Here is a 17352-nt window from a genome sequence, read left to right as displayed (position 1 = left end):
ACAATTCTATAAATATGTTGTGCTATTTAATATGTATTTTCTTTAAAGCATGTAAAAAATAGGAAAAAAAGCTAATTGTTAGCTAAGTTTAATGTAAGGCAGTCATAAAATAGTGACATTTTTGTTGTTACACAGTTTTCTTAAATATTTAGAGGTTACTTAGAGTTATTACTATATCTCGGTGTCAGGAATGTGCATAGTAAAAGCCATTTTTTATTTGAGCAAAAGTTTATTTATTAGTAGTTATTATGTGTGTTCAATCTCTGGGTCGAGAAGATCCCCTGGAGAAAGAAATGGCAACCCACTCCAATATTCTTGCCTGAAAAATTCCATGGACAGGGGAGCCTGGTGGATATAGTCCATTTAGTTGCAAAGAATCAGACATGACTTAACATATTCATACTGTATGTTAAAAGGTGACTTTATCACCCTCTGAGAATATTTGACTGGGTGATAGTATTTTAATGAACAATGGGCTTGGTGGAACTGTAGTACAGAACTGTTTGAGATTTAGGTTAATTTCCAGAAGAAAATGTATATATCAGAGATAAAACCAACAAAACAGTGGTTAATGAATAAATAAAATGAGACTAATAATTTTGACTTGTTAATAGATTCAGAAGCACAATAAAATTAAATATTTGCATATATAATTGAGATTAAGTAATCTTTCAGGCCCTTCATGTGTAGAACCTGTTTTTAAAGTTCATTTTTTGTTTTTCTTCAATGGGAAAGACTGAACCAAAGGAAGTGGTTACTTTTTAGTTCCTTTTCATTACCTTGATTTTCTAACTCCTATTACATCAATATTAGCAAAGAATTCTTTTCCAATTTTATTTTCTAATAAAAATACTTTGAATTGACTTGATAAATATTACTAAAAAATACTAGATCCTCTGTATCTTTAGTTGGGAAATGTAGTAACTTCAAAATAGAGAATATTTAGAATTATTTCTTTTAAACTTGACATTCACTTCTTGATTTTCATGTAATTCCTGTTTTAGACACTATCTTTTTAACTTAGTGGAAAATATTTAGTGAATGTGATTAATAATACTTGAATTTTATCTTGTCACTTTGTGTCTTCATGCTTAGGTTCATTGCATTCTTCTATCCAAAAAAACTGTTCACAGAATGATTCTGAAGAACCAGCTTTGTCTTTAACCAGCTCTTTTGGGACAGTTCTGAGAAAATGTTTTAATAATGAAAGCAGTTCTTCTAATAATAAAACAATATCTCAGGATCTTTATTGTAAAGAAACAAATATTAATAAGGAAAAATGGCAGTCATTTATAACCACAGAAACTGATTATGTGTCATGCTTGCAGGACAAGCATTGTGAAGATAATCCAAAAGGCCAAGGTGTTTCAGATATGAAGGAAAAAGTCTTGCCTGTAGTATGTCGCCCTGAATTGCCACATTCAGAGGAATGTAGTGTTACTGTCTTCCAATTCCAGGAAAGTTTTTTACATGACCATGATAATACCACCATTTTAACTCCTAGCTCCAAGCATCTTCTGTCAAATCCAGTTGTGATTTCTAGAGGAAAACAATCATATAAAATGTCAGAGAAAATAAAATCTAAGAATTGTGAAGCAGGTTTTGAATTAACTAAATATATTTCCATGGAAGAGAATCAAGAAACATGTGTTTTAAATGAAAATTCTAAGAAAGCTGAGATGTTGTCACCTGAAAAATATATAACAGGAGCATCACCTGTGAAAGTACAATGCTACCAAAATACGAATCTCACAGTCATTCATAAAGACCAGGAAGAAACTACTTTAATTTCAAAAAGAACTGTCAACCCAAACTCTGAAGAACTTTCCCCAGACAATGAAAATAATTTTATCTTTCAAACAACTAGTGAAAGAAATACTCCTATTTTAGGGAACATTAAGGAAGTTCATGAGGCAGACCTCAGTTGTTTAAAAGAACCTGTTCTCAAGAACTCTGTCATAGTAACAAGTATAGATATGGATGGTGGACAAGCAGCCAAAATATACATTACAAAAGATTCTGTCTCATCAAATATAGTCCATGGTCTTATAGAGAAGAATAGAAATAGCATAAAGCAACAACCAAAGATGACTCTAGGTCAAGATTCAAAGCCAGATGTATCCTTAGATACAGATACAAAATCAAACAGAAATAACTTTTGCAGGGACAAATGGGCAGGACTCTCAGATTTGACTTCAAGTCACAGTTTTGGAAATGGCTTCAGAACAGCTTCTAATAAAAAGATAAAACTCTCTGAACACAATATTAAGAAAAGCAAAATGCTCTTCAAGGATATTGAAGAACATTATCCTGCTAGCTTAGCTTGTGTTGAAATTGTAAAATCATTAGAAAATCAAAGGGAAGGAGGCCGACCTCATGATCATGATTCACAGTCAGTTGATACAGTGTGTGGGTATGTGCAGAGTGGCGCTGTTGTTTCTGATGGTGAAAACAGTCACACAACTCCTCCAGTTTTATCTTTAAAGCAAGACTTCAGTTCAAACCATAATTTAACACCCAGCCAGAAGGCAGAAATTACAGAACTTTCTACAATATTGGAAGAATCAGGAAGTCAGTTTGAATTTACACAGTTCAGAAAACCAAGCCACATATTACAGAGTAATCCATTTGAAATGCCTGAAACCCAGATAACTGTCTTGAATACCACTTCTGAGGAGCAGAAAGATGTTGATCTTCATCTCACAACCAGTGCCCCATCTCTCAGTCATGTAGATAGCAGCAAGAAATATGAAGGTTTAGTTGGACATGAGCAAAAGTTGATCTGCTTATCAACAACCAACTGTAACAAAAGTGTTTCTGGTTATTTAACAGATAAAAGTGAAGAGGAGTTGAGGGGCTTTTATTCAGCTCGTGGCACAAAATTGAATGTTTCTAATGAAGCATTGCAGAAAACCATGAAACTGTTCAGTGACATCAAGAACGTTAGTGAGAAAACTCCTGCAGAAGTAGATCCAGGAAGTTTCTCTTCAAGCCAGTGTAACGATTCTGATGTTTCTGTGTTTAAGGTAGAAAATTATAGCAGTGATAAAAATTTAAGTGAGGAAAATAATAAATGCCAACTGATACTCCAAAGTAACTTTGAAATGACCACCAGTAGTTTTGTCAAAGAACATACTGAAGATTTCAAGAGAAATACTGAAAACAAAGATAACAAATGTGCTGGGTTTGTTTGTAATTTAGGAGAATCTGATGGCTGTGCTTCAAGTAAAAATGATACAGTTTATGTTCATAAAGACGAAAGTGGCTTACCATATACTGATCAACACAACATACATCTGAAACTGTCTCATCACTTTACGAAGGAGGAAAACATTCCAATTAAAGAAGGTTTGTCGGATTTAACTTGTTTGGAAGTTATGAAAGCTGAAGAAACATTTAATAAGTCAAATAAAAAGGAGCCAATTGCTAATAAGATGAGGCAAAATATAAAAGATTTTGGTGTTTTTGATTTATCCTTTTGGACTGCAAGTGGGAAAAACATAAGGGTCTCTAAGGAGTCTTTAAATAAAGTTGTAAATTTCTTTGACGAAAAATGTACAGAAAAAGAATTAAATAATTTTTCAGATTCCTCAAATTCTGAATTACTTTCTGGCATAAATATCAACAAAATGGACATGTCAAGTCATGAGGAAACCAGTGTGTTCAAAAACAAAATGCTGAAAGAAAGCAGCCCAGCTGGTATTGAAAATCAAATACTGACACTCCAACAAAGAGAAAAATGTGAACTCAAAAAGATCAAAGAACCAACCATGTTGGGTTTTCATACAGCTAGTGGGAAAAAAGTAAAAATTACCAAAGAATCTTTGGACAAAGTGAAAAATCTTTTTGATGAAACAAAGCAAGACAATAGTGAAGTGACTGATTTTATCCATCAAGGGGCAAAGGTGCTAAAGGACAGAGAGGTTTGTAAAGAAGAGCTTGACTTATCATGCGAGATAGGTAAAGTAACTGCCCCAAAGCATGAAGAGATGCAGAATTCTCTAGAGGAGAAAAAGGTTGTTTCTGAGGAGACTGCCATGCCACCCAGGTTCTTAAGTGATCATTTACACAAACAAACTGAAAATCTCCACATATCACATAGTATCTCTCTGAAAGTTAAAGTACATGAAAATATAGAAGAAGAAACAGCAAAAAGTCCTATAACTTGTTACACAAACCTTTCCACTTCTTCAGCCATTGAAAACTCAGCTTTAGCATTTTACACAGGACATGGTAGAAAAATTTCTGTGAGTCAGGCTTCACTAATTAAAGCCCAGAAATGGCTTAGAGAAGGAGAATTGAATGATCAACCAGAAAAAATAAATTCCTCCAAAACTATATGTTTAAAGGAATATACTGGGGATTATGTAGGAAATCCTTCATGTGGAAACAGTTCAAACAGTATCATAACTGAAAATGACAAAAGCCTCTCTGAAAAGCAAGATTCAACTTCCTTAAACAACAGCATGCCTAACAGCTATTCATGTCATTCTGATTTTTGTCATTCCAGTGAGGGATTTAATAAATCAGAGTATCTCTCAAAGAATAAAATTGATAATTCTGGTATTGAGCCAGTAGTGAAGAATGTCAAAGATAGGAAAAACAGTAGTTTTTCTGAAGTAATACCCACCATAAGAGAAGCAAACATAAACCCACAAGCTTTAGACAAAGATAGTTGTGTTCTGAAACTTGTGACTAAGTTTTCACCATGCAAAAATAAAAAGACAGCTGTTGAAGTGGCCTTATCTAATTCAAATAAGTTTGAGACTGAACCACCTGCATACAGTACAGCAAGTGATCAAATAGTCTTTGTTTCACATGAACCAACAGTGAGAGAGAGGTTTACAGACAACCTCAGGAACATAACTAAGCAAAACACTGAGACTAAACCAGGCACTGACCAAACAAAAACTGTGACAGATTCTCATAAGGCATTGGGTGACTCAGAGGATGTTATTTTCCCTAACTCCCCAGATAATGAAGAACATAATATGCATTCACATGATGTTTCTCCTGACATTCAAAGTGAACTGATTTTACAACATGACCAAAGTATTTCTGGATTGGAGAAAGTTTCTGAAATACCACTTCGTCATGTTGATTTGAAAACTTCTGATAGATGTAAATTTAACATGGGAAAGCATCCCAGGTCTGTTTCTTCTATGACTGCTTGTGGGATTTTTAACACAGCAAGTGCAAAATCTGTCCAAGTGTCAGATTCTGCATTACAAAAAGCAAGACAGGTATTTTCTAAGTCAGAAGACAATGCCAAGCAACTCTTTTCCAGAGTGTCATTTAAAAGTAATGAAGAGCATTCAGACATGTTCACAAGAAAAGAAAATACTATGACACATACCCCCCCAAATTTACTATCATCTGCTTTCTCTGGATTTAGTACAGCAAGTGGAAAACACGTGCCAGTTGCTGAGAGTGCCTTGTGCAAAGTTAAGGGAATGTTTGAAGAATTTGATTTAATCAGAACTGAATATAGTCTCCAGCATTCACCTACCTCTAGGCAAGATGTATCAAAGATACTTCCTGTCTCTTGTACTGATAAAAGAACCCCAGAACACTCTGTGAGCTCCAAAATGGAAAAAGCCTACAATAAAGAATTTAAATTATCAAACAATTATAACATTGAAAGTGGTTCTTCAGAAAATAATCACTCTATTAAAGTTTCTTCGTATCTCTCTGAGTTTAAGCAAGACCAACAACAGTCAGTATTAGGAACCAGAGTATCACACATTGAGAACATTCATCTTTTGGGGGAAAAGCAAACTTTGCCTAAAAATATAAAAAAGGAAATTGGGAAAACTGAAACTTTTCCTGATCTTCTTGTGAAAACAAATACAGAAATTTGTTCTACTGACTCCAAAGACCCAGAGAACTATTTTGAAACAGAAGCAGTAGAGATTGCCAAAGCTTTTATGGAAGATGGTGAGCTGACAGATTCTGAATTTCCAAGTCATGCGAAACACTCTCCTTTTACATGCCAAAAAAATGAAACGGTTTTGTCAAATTCAAGAATAGAAAAAAGAAGAGGAGATGCACTTGTCACAGTTGGTAGGTGTCTGTTTTTGCCTTTTGGTCTCCCAGTCGCTTTTTAAATGGTTAAGTCCTTAATAAGTCTGTGCTGCTGCTGCTGCTGCTAAGTCGCTTCAGTCGTGTCCGACTCTTTGTGACCCCATGTACTGCAGCCTACCAGGCTCCTCTCTCCATGGGATTTTCCAGGCAAGAGTACTGGAGTGGGTTGCCATTGCCTTCTCCCTCTGGTATGCTAGCTTGTAACAATTAGAAAATTATACACTAAGTACATTTTTTCAGACTTCGGTGTGTAGTTTGGTTTCATTCTTGATATAGCTGAATCTGTGTGCCAGGAAGTCATTGGTTGAGTACCGTACACATAGAGATGGGGAGAGAGAACAGAGTTTCAGACTCTGAATATTAAGAACTTAAAAGCTGGTTTCTGACTCTAGATGTTGGTTAGCTTGCCTTTTTTTTTTTTTCATCTAGCAGGTGTTCTAAGATAAGTTTTTTTTTAGTAAATAGTATTCTGGTCTTAATGCCATTTGGACTATGTTCTGACTTCTCTTTTAAATATTTAACAACTCAGCTCAATTATGAGGTTAATTAGATGTTTGATTTTTTTTTCTTTCTGTTAGTATCTTTGACTAGGGGTAATCTTAAATAATTAAATCTGTTGATTAGTTACAATTAAAGTAAATGCCAAAAGTAACTCTCCAACTTTTAAGTGAACGATCTGAAGCATGTCAATCCTGTTTAAAAACTCTAGACTCATAGAGTAGCTGAGTTTTCACAAGTCTTCTTGTCCAGGCCCTTCACATTATAGAGAAAGACACTGAAGATGGTCAGTTCATTCTTATACTTGGTACATTTTGCCCTTAAGTCATCCTGGTGGATACAGACTTCCTTAATCAAGTATTATCCATGCCACATTCTATACCAACTTCATGTTACAGGCAGAGTAGTAAGTTTACAATACTTATCTTATTGTTACTATTCTCTAGTGCAAAATTCTGAGGTGCAGATGCTAAAGATATTCATAATTCTTTTATAGAAAATAATGTCTTTATTTATAGGATCCTGTTTTGTTCATGTGTGCACTAAAGTAGGTTGGCCTTGTGCCTAGGAGTAACAACTCAGATTTCTACTAAGTGTTCTCAACAGCATCATTGTTTCATTTCCCTCACTGTTGTTAGATATAAATATATATAGCTTAATCAGCTTCTAGAGAAGGGCATGGCAATCCACTCCAGTATTCTTGCCTGGAGAATCCCCATGGACAGAGAAGCCTGGCCGGCTACAGTCCATGGGGTTGCAAAGAGTCAGACACGACTGAGCGACTAGGCACAATCAGCTTCTGGTTGACAGGTTCTTGTCAAACAATTAAATCACTTTATAATCGAACATTCGATAAAGCCTTGCATGGACATATTTACTTATTAAATCCTTCAAATTCACTTCCTTTAATAAATCGAAAAACATCTGAAAACAAAGGATCAGGACTTCCCTGGTGGTGTAGTGGCTAAGAGTACACCCTCCCAATGCACGGGGGCTGGGTTCAATCCCTGGTGGGGGAACTAGATCCCACATGCTTCAACCAAGACCCAAGGCAGCCAAATAAACAAAATAAATTTTTTTTTTTAAAAAGCTATCTGTTAACACATTATCTCAGTATGGCATAGAAATGCATAACTTCAATTATGGCTTAAGTTTATTCTAAGCCTTTGAAGAGTTTTTAAACAAGAAGTACATATTACTTTTGCCAGTACTTTAATTTTGGTAATTTAAAATCTTTTTTCTTAGCCACTGACTCTAGTTCAGGGACCTATATAATAAATCCCTTCTTGACTGTAATGCAAAAAAAAAAGTTTATTTGAAGAAATTTTTTGTTTGTCCTTATTGCCAATAAGCCTGGAGTTACATTAAGTGGCAGTTTATTTTAAAAAAAAGATTATCTGTGATATCTGGTACATCTGTTTATCCCTGGACCCAATTAAAAAGAAGTATTTTAAATGGTCAAAAAATAATAGAAATTAAATTGACATTGAAAAATTAATTATAAAAATTACAAAATTAATTACAAAAATCACTTACAAAATAGAATGTTCACTATTTAACTTATAATTATTATGTATTTTTTACTTAACACATCGTAAGAGCCAGTACTTTAGTTTTAAAAAATGGACTATGGCTTTTGAAAAATAAAACCAACGTTATTTGCTTTAAAAACATGTATGGGAATTTCTTTTTAGGAGAACCCCCAATCAAACGAAACTTGTTAAATGAATTTGACAGGATAATAGAAAATCAAGGAAAATCCTTAAAGGCTTCAAAAAGCACTCCAGATGGTAAAATATGCTTTTTAATGTGTATCTTTTCTCCTTCTCTAATTACTATACTTAATATTCTTAAAGTTGTTTTTCTCACCTCTTTCGGGTATATGGATAATTGAGCAAGACTTTACAGTGTGGTTTATTAAAACTTCTATCTTGCTTTATTTGTTATGTGAGTTTTTCCTTCATACTACCAGGTATAATGTGGAGGTTTTCCATAATTGAGAAATGTGAAATGATACTCAAATAAGGATTTTTAAAATAAAAAGCTGAGAGAATTTAGTAAGAACTTAATAAAATAAGTTTACATTCTAAAATACAGTTGATTTCATAATATTTACCAGAATCGATTATTTAATTGGAGATTGAAAAATAGTGACTTGAAAATTCTGTTATTACTTTATACATTTATTAGCTGGGATTCTTCAGCAAGGAAGGGCTTTCCCTTAATAACTGGGGATTATCTATATAGTTCTTGCTAAAAAGGCATGATAAATATTGAATTCTTTCCCTTCACTCACCAATTTTCAGAGTAAAGAGTAGTTGGTATAATAATCACTACTAAGGGTAGTAAAGGAATTTTCTTCTTTCTCCTTTAGATACAGTTGATTTCTTAGATTCTTATTTATAATATGGATATAAAGTTTTAAAGAACACATTATAAATAATGTATTTCTTTACAAAAGGTAACATTCTTTTTGATGCCCTAATCATTTCAAATTTGTAACTAGTGACCTCTTCGAGTATTTCTTAAGAGTTCTTTTTTTTTTAATATGCTTTAATTACCTTTGAACACTTTCTTGCTTTGTATTATCACAGAAAGATTTCTAGGAAGTCACTGTAATTCTTCACCCCAGTTCTAGAGTCCTTAGAATTTCCAGAGATCCTTTCAATGGTTAATACTTTTTAAAACACAAGATTTGAGTGCTAACTACGCTCAGAGCTGCTGTGTTATTATCTTTTTTTAATGCTATATTCTTGGTTCTAATAACATTAACATATTTACTTATTTGTTTTATTATCCAGCCAAGATTCTCAAACTTTTTGCTCTCAAAATCTCTTTATACTCTTAAAAATTATTGAGGATCCTCAAGAGCATTTGATTATGTGGATTATTTCTATTTATATTTATCATATTCAACATTAAAATTGAAAAATTTTAGTATTTATAAATATTAAATATTATACTTAAGTCATCTTGAAAATATTAGTTCAGACTTATGCAGCTCTTCCAACATTGACACATTATACCATCTTAAACAATTACTTTTATTAATGTCACCACTGATCTAATCTGAAAATTTAGTATTGGGAAATTGTAAAGGTAACAGCCAGATATAAGCGTTTTACAATTGTCATTTTGTTTAAAAGCTTGAACTTTACATTAGTTTGTTTTGCAGCAAATACTTATTTTTTTGTAGTGATGAGCTCATTTCATTCATTTTTGAAGAAGTATTTGCTGAATACCCAACTCTGAATAAATAGTTTGTTGGTTATGCTTTCAAGTAAAAATGGAATTCTTTGGGGGAAAGTTGATTAGTGCAGTTCACATAAAGTGCATTTCCTTTAGACAGTTATCACACTAAAGTATGCAGCAGGACATACCAGCAATGCCAGTGTCAACACAGTTAGAAGGATATATATATATAACTACAACTACTACTGCTTATTATTATTATTGATCACGATTATTATTAAGGTAGTTTAACAGCTTGGATCATCTCTAAGGGGTGTGGGTACTCCCTCCCAGTGTTCCATGGATCACTCTGAGAATCACTGTCTTATAGTATATGTATAATAGCTTCAAGTTTACAGTACCACTATTACTATTAATAAACTACTAAGGGAGATTTAAGAATTATTTGCAGTTTTTGTCCTAGGAACATATATCGTAAGGAATGTATAGTTAGTTAAAGTTCTCTATTCAAATGTCACTTAAAAGAATTCTTTTGTGGTTAACAATTTGATAATTAGGTTAGATTAATTAGTTTCACTTTGTTTTCAGTTTTAAGGTTTGCCCTTTTAAATTTCATATTTGGATAAATAGAATGTTTATGTAGTTCATTCATCGAAACTATAGAAATATTTACTCAGAGAAGCCTTATTTCCATCACTGTCTCCTCCATATTGTTCACCAACTTCCTCACTTCTTGCTTATTATATTGGTAACTATTTTTAATGGTTTTTGGTCTATCCTTTTAGGGCTTCTAAATAAGTAAATATGTGTGTATATATATATACATATATATATAAGTAATATGTAAATATGTATATATATATATTCTCATTACTTTTCTTTCTCACTCAAAAGATATCAGTGTGCACAGGGCTTTGTACCTTCTTTGTTGTTCAGCTTGAATTTATCTGGAGCTAATGCATAAATGAGCATAGAGAGATCTTCCTTGTTCTTTCTTGTGATTGTGTAGTGCTTGATCACATGGCTATATCAGTGTATTCTGGTTTATTCAACCAGTCCCATCCCTACTAATGGACTAGTGGAAGATTTAAGAAGTACAAGTTACCTACTGAAAATGAATAATATCTACAGTTTAGCTTGTCAACCTTCATAAAACTAAAGATTTATATTTTCATTGGCAATTCACTAATGCCTTCAAGTTCTGATTAACATCAGCTGACGAAATTTATACTGATTTCATATATATATTTGCACTGTGAGTTATTTGGTATTAATCATTATCAATTTGAGAACCATGCTTTTTGATAGTTATGAACTAAGCATTCATTATGTGCACTGAAAAATTTTAAATGTATAATCTCAAATTTTTGTGTAGTTACAATAATGTATAATGAACAGACATAGGAAATAAAATCTCTCATTAGATTTTCATTACTATATAATATAAAATGCATTCATTAATACATAATGTGAAATATATTTTTTTAGGCACAATGAAAGATAGAAGGCTGTTTATGCATCACATTTCTTTAGAGCCAGTTACCTGTGGACCTTCTTGGTAAGACATGTTTAATTTTTTTTAATTCTAATATAGTGTAGTAAAAGTGTGGGTTTTTTAAAATATATTTATAGATATACTGGCTCTAACATACAGTGAAAACATTAACACTTCCCTTTTTTGAGAGCCTGCATCAGGATTAAATAATTCTGTACTCTGGTAGTACTTTATACTGCTACACATATTATTATCTCATTTTTGATAACTTTGTAGACATATAGATTTTATTTCAATTTTATGGATAAGGTAACTAAAGTTGAGCAGGATATGGAAATTACTCAAAACCAATTAATAAAGGTGGCATATCCTTGGTAGCTCAGCTGGTAAAGAATCCGCCTGCAATGCAGGAAACCCTGGTTCAATTCTTGGGTCTGGAAGATCTCCTGGAGAAGGGATAGATTCCTGGAGAAGGGATAGACCCACTCCAATATTCATGGGCTTCCCTGGTGGCTCAGACGGTAAAGAATCTGCCTGCAATGAAGGAGAGCTGGGTTAGATCCCCAGGTTGGGCAGATCCCCTGGAGGAGGGCATGGCAACCCACTCCAGTACTCTTGCCTGGGGAATCCCATGGACAGAAGAGCCTGGCGGGCTATAATCCATGGGGTCGCAAAGAGTTGGACATGACTGAGCGACTAAGCACACACATATTATATCTCAATAAAAGTGAAAGAAAAATTAAAGATGGCATATATTAAAAATATACTTTTATCTCTCCTCCCTCTCAAAACTGTACTAGTTACAAGAGAATTTTTTAAATGTATTAGTCTGTAAGTACAGTGTTGTTTCAGAAGAAACAAATTTTTTAAAAATTAATATTCTTTTTAATATTTATTTTACTTATTTATTTATTTGGTTGCACTGGGTCTTAGTTGCAGCATGCGAACTCTTAGTTGTGGCATGTAGGACATGGTTCCCTGACCAGGACCAGGGATTGAACCCATGGGAGCACAGAGTCTTAGCCACTGGACCACCAGGAAAATCCTGAAATGACAAAACTTTGGAAGCTAAAATCATGAATGACTTAGAAAGACATAGAAATCTAAAACCTAACATTAGAGCAGGCAGAGAAGCTACCCAGTTTCCCCTAAAGAACCTGAAAAAGACTCAAATTGGCAGCAACATATACTTCTGAAGGTGAAGTAGAAAATAGGAAGATTAGTTGAAAATCCATGTAAGATTTTCCCCTCCCCAACTGCAGGCAGGCAAAAAAATCCCTCTTCTACCAAAAGACCAGAAGATCATTCTCTGGAGAATATGAATTGGAGAGTTTCTGAATTGGGGATGGGACTAGGGGAAGGATCTGAAAACAGAGATTAAGTAAAAATATGGATTTCAAGTGGTGAGAACCCGCAGCCTCGTTCCCACACTTGGCTCCCAAATGCTGGCAGCTGGGCCTCTAGGCAAAAGACTCAATGATTCTTTTTCTGGGTCTTAGGACCAGCCCAATAGAAAGGCTACTGATAGTTGCAGGTATTGAAATTAAACTGCACTGCCAGACAGTGAAGCCAACAATCGACAAGCTCACCAGCACACAGCTTCCAGTCAGCTATTCAGTGCTTCACTCTTAAGCGAGAACAGAAAATCAAAGATCACTTGTCACTGGAAGAAAGATCCTGTGAAAGATAGTATCCAAAGTAAAGGGGAGGCAAAAAAGGAGCTTAGGGGAAATAGACCATGCAAAAAGAAGAAAACTTCAAAAGTCCAACTGGATTGCTTGTCTTAGAGCCAGGCATGACAAGAATTATTGTGCTATAAATACTAAAATGAATATAACAAAGTGATGTGAGAACATAAAAAAATTGGCAGCTAATTATGTGACAAAAGCTTAATAGGAAAAATACTTTAGATGGAATGTAAAGAATGCTGGTTAAAGAGGTCATTGCAAATCTGGATGCAGTAAGAAGTTGTGTGACTTTCATCATGGGAGTTGTCAGGCATGGGGGTGGGGTGAGGATAGGGAGGAAACACAAAGAAATGGGGAGAGTCAGACTAAAAAGGAAAGCTTCCTGGATATCATTTCTGACAAATCAAAACCTGGACAGGCAGTGGTTTGTCTTTGGATGTTTCTGAGAAGCAACATAACCAGATGTATGTTTTAGAAATAGATCAGAGAGAAACTATTGCAAGGAGATTAGTAAGGAAGTAAAGGCATTTATTGTCTTCCCAGGTGACTCAGTGGTAGAGAGTCCACCTGCCAGTGCAGGAGACCTGGGTTCGATCCCTGGGTCAAGAAGATCCCCTGGAGGAGGGCATGGCAACCTGCTTCAGTTGCCATAGACAATCCTGGAGAATGCCTGGAGAATCCCATAGACAAAGGAGCCAGGCGGACTACAGTCCATGCAGTCACAAGAGTCAGACATGACTTAGCAACTAAAGAACAACAAAGGCTTCGTTTAGTTAGTACATGTGGTAGAGTTGAGATTGAGTGGAAGATAGATCCCCATTTGGCCAGATAGTCACTAACAGAGAGTGGCAAAATATGTCCCAAGTAGATTCAAATAGATGTCTTGATCATAAAAGCTGCAAACCAGACTCCTCATTTTCACAATAGTCTTCATATTTAAAAACAATAGAGTAAAAGAAATCAATGAAAGTAAGTTTTGGAGCAGGTTTATTCATTCCTGTGCATTCGATCACATCTAGATCATCTTTTCAAGGAAATGAGTCCAGCGATTGTCACCTCTCTGTCCTGCATTGATAATTTTTCATTTCTACTGGACTAGTCCTATCAGTGTGAAAGTCACTCAGTCATGTCCAACTCTGCAACCCCATGGACTATACAGTCCATGGAATTCTCCAGGCCAGAATACTTTCCCTTCTCCAGGGGATCTTTCCAACCCAGTGACTGAGCCCAGGTCTCCTGCATTGCAGGCAGATTCTTTACCAGCTGAGCCACAAGGGAAGCCCAAGAATACTGGAGTATGTAGCCTATCCCTTCTCCAGGGGATCTTCCTGACCCAGGAATCGAACCAAGGTCGCCCCAGTTCTCTGCATTGCAGGCAGATTCTTTACCAACTGAGCTATCAAGGAAGCCCATCAGTGTAGGTAGTTGCTATTAATCTCCCATCTTGAAAAGAGTTTCTTGACTTCCCTTATCCCACCAGTCCATTTCCATGCCCCCTTAAAGCACATCTCATTAGAATTGTCTCAACTCACCTTCTCTACTTCATCTCTTCCCTTTCTCTCCCAAACCCATCTCAGATTTTTATCACCACCCACTACCACCCATCATCAAGATTACCAGTGAATTCCACATTGTCCCCCATCCTTGTGTTAACCTGTCGGTAGCATTGACACAGTCAATCACTCCTGCTTTCTTAAGGCTTCTGGGCCATCTCTCTTACTTCTCCTATCCCACTGGCTCTCTTTCTTACTTTCCTTTGCTAGTTCTTCCCCTGGCCACTAAATATTAAATTACCCCATGGTTCAGCTCCAAATGGCTTCTCTTCCTGCCCTTCCCCACTAGTGTCTCATCCAGTCTCATGACTTTGTATATCATCTATTTGGTGATGACTCCAAAATTCACATCTTTAAGCCAAATTTCTTCCAAAAACAACATATTCATTCATTCAGCTACTTGCTTGACATTTTTATTTGGGTGACTTGTAGCCATCATAAACTTAACATCTCCAAAACTGATGTCCTATCCTATAAATGTAAAAGTATAACAACTCTGCTTTCAAAATATACCCCAAATCCAATCACTTTTCACCACTTCTACCCCTAACACCTGGTTCAAGGCATCATAAAACTGCCTGGATTATCTCAGTAGATTTGGTCTCCATGCTTCTGACTCTGCCTCTTCCCTCCTCGTAGACACAGTGAATTTTCAGCAAAGCAGCTGGCAGGGTCCTTTTTAAAGTATTGATATGACAGATTATGTCATTTCTGGACTCAAAAACTATTCCATGACTTCATCTCAGAATACAAGCTGGAATTCTTTGGCATGCTACACAGGTTCTCTGTGATCTGGCCTTCTTGCTACCTTTCCAGTCTCACCTGCTAACTTCCCCTTGCTTACTCTGCTCCAGGCATATATGTGTACAGCCTAGCATGTGGTGTCTGCTCTTCCGCTCTGCCTGCAACAACCTCCTCCCAAGTCCCTACATGTCTTTCTCTCACCTGTTTTAGGTCTCTTTACAAATGTCACCTCATCAGTAATGTTTTCCTTGCCACCCTATATAAAATATCATTTATTTATTTTGGCTGGACACTTCCTGTCCCCCTTATCTTGCTTTAATTTTATCCATAACATATTATACCAGCTGACATTTGTTTGTTTCCCTCCACTAGAATGTAAACTCTATGATTTTGTTTGGTTTGTCACTATATCCCACAGCCAGAACACTGCCTGGCATATAGTGGAACACATTACTTGCTGGCTAGATGAATGGATAACTAAGTGGGGTCTAGGGTAACTTCAAGTTCCAAGGGTTTAGGGTTGGGTAAAAGGAAATATGAGGTTTTCAACAAAGTATGGAGGAAGAACTTCTATGCTTGGGAAGGTAATTAGTTTTCATTTTGGACAGGTTGAGTTTGAGATGAGTGTGCAACATCAAGGTAGGGATGTCTGATAATTGATGCAGTTCACAGTGCAGGAATACCATCCGGGGAATGTCAAATTAAACAAAATGAATGTTTTTGTTGCATAGATGGTGATTTAAGCAATGTAACTGATTCATATCTCCCAGGGAAGGTGTCCACAGAATAAATCCAACTTTAGAGGCAGGAGTGTTTTTAAGAGAAAGAAGAGAAAAAAAAAAAAAAACAGTTTAAAAAAGACAGAAGGAAAAAGAGGGAAAATCATGGTGTAAATGTTGGCAGTGAGAATTTTAAAAGGAAGTTTTCAAAACTGTCAGGGGTCAAGCTGAATGTATTTACACATGAAGCTTTTTTTATTTTGGCTTCAGGAGATCATTAGCAACTTTATTGAAAACAATTTCTACAGAATAGTGGGGGAAATGAGAGTTCAGTGCGTAGAAAGTGAGGAAGTGAAAACATCTAGTTTAGATTACCTGCAGAAGAAGGTTGACCATGAGGGATAGGCAACAGTTATTAACTTGAAGTGGGGAGATAAGGCTGAGAAAAAAGTCAAGGGTGGGCAAGGCTTTCTGAGTGAAAAAGATGTAACAGATGATGAATGAGAAAGGAAGATATGGAATGATCATTTTAAGAGCAAGACTCCCGAGCTTGAGATACTAAATGAGGCCAAGAGTACAGGTGAAGGGGTTACTGTGAGAAGAGAATGGGTAGAGAGATGTCTGGTGAAGGAGGTAAGTGAGGAGCTGTGATTGATCTGGAGGAGACTGACTCTTCTCTACTATTTGCAGGTGATAAAGTTAGGCTGGGAGTTGGTGTGAGAGAGTTACAGACTTGCAGAATGTGGTATTCTTTTGGAGAGCAACCATGAGGAAATGCAAAACAGTTATCAGAATAGGATTGCCATGTAGCAATTGAGGGTCTCAAAAACAAAAAATCTTATTCTGAAACATTTATACATTTACTGGTAAATAAACTTAAATATTTTCTCCCTATTGTAGTGTAACTACAGAACGGCGAGAAATACAGAACCCAAATTTCACTGCACCTGGTCAAGAATTTCTGTCTAAGTCTCACTTTTATGAACACCTGACTTTGGGAAAGTCTTCAAGCAATTTATCAATTTCAGGGCAGCCACTTTGCAAGGTTCCTGACCCAAGAAATGAGAAAAAGAGACACTCGATAACTATAGGCAAACCCATGAAAGTCTTTGTCCCACCTTTTAAAACTAAATCGCATGTTCACAGAGATGAGCAGTTTGTTGGCAAGAATACTAATTTGGAGGAAAACAAACAAAAACAAAAAAATACAGATGAGCATGGCTCTGGTGACAGTGAAAACAATGTTAACAACTGTGAAATTCATCAAACAACTATACTTTTCACCAAGGGAGAAGAAGAACCTTTAGGTATTGTGTAACAATTTGTGTTGACGTATTTTTGCCTTTCAGTTATTTATTTCTTATATTAAATAATGCCTT

At 35.5% G+C, this 17352-nt stretch overlaps 1 protein-coding gene across 5 annotated transcripts in view; it reads left to right on the top strand.

Moving 5' to 3' along the window:
* Positions 1–17352, top strand: part of BRCA2 (BRCA2 DNA repair associated) — a 51698-nt gene that overhangs the window by 13842 nt on the left and 20504 nt on the right. For 4 of the 5 annotated variants that reach the window (XM_065901748.1, XM_065901745.1, XM_065901744.1 and 1 more), the window contains exons 11-14: positions 1096–6063; positions 8277–8372; positions 11263–11332; positions 16874–17280. In XM_065901748.1, the coding sequence (XP_065757820.1) occupies positions 1096–6063; positions 8277–8372; positions 11263–11332; positions 16874–17280 (5541 nt within the window). The remainder of the gene's footprint in view (positions 1–1095; positions 6064–8276; positions 8373–11262; positions 11333–16873; positions 17281–17352) is intronic. The other variant, XM_065901749.1, reaches the window with a different exon arrangement.

Source organism: Muntiacus reevesi, chromosome 11 (assembly GCF_963930625.1).
Source record: "Muntiacus reevesi chromosome 11, mMunRee1.1, whole genome shotgun sequence".
NCBI classification, from domain to species: Eukaryota; Metazoa; Chordata; class Mammalia; order Artiodactyla; family Cervidae; genus Muntiacus; species Muntiacus reevesi.
Note: the sequence above shows the minus strand (reverse complement) of the source record. Positions and strands in the feature narration are given on the sequence as shown.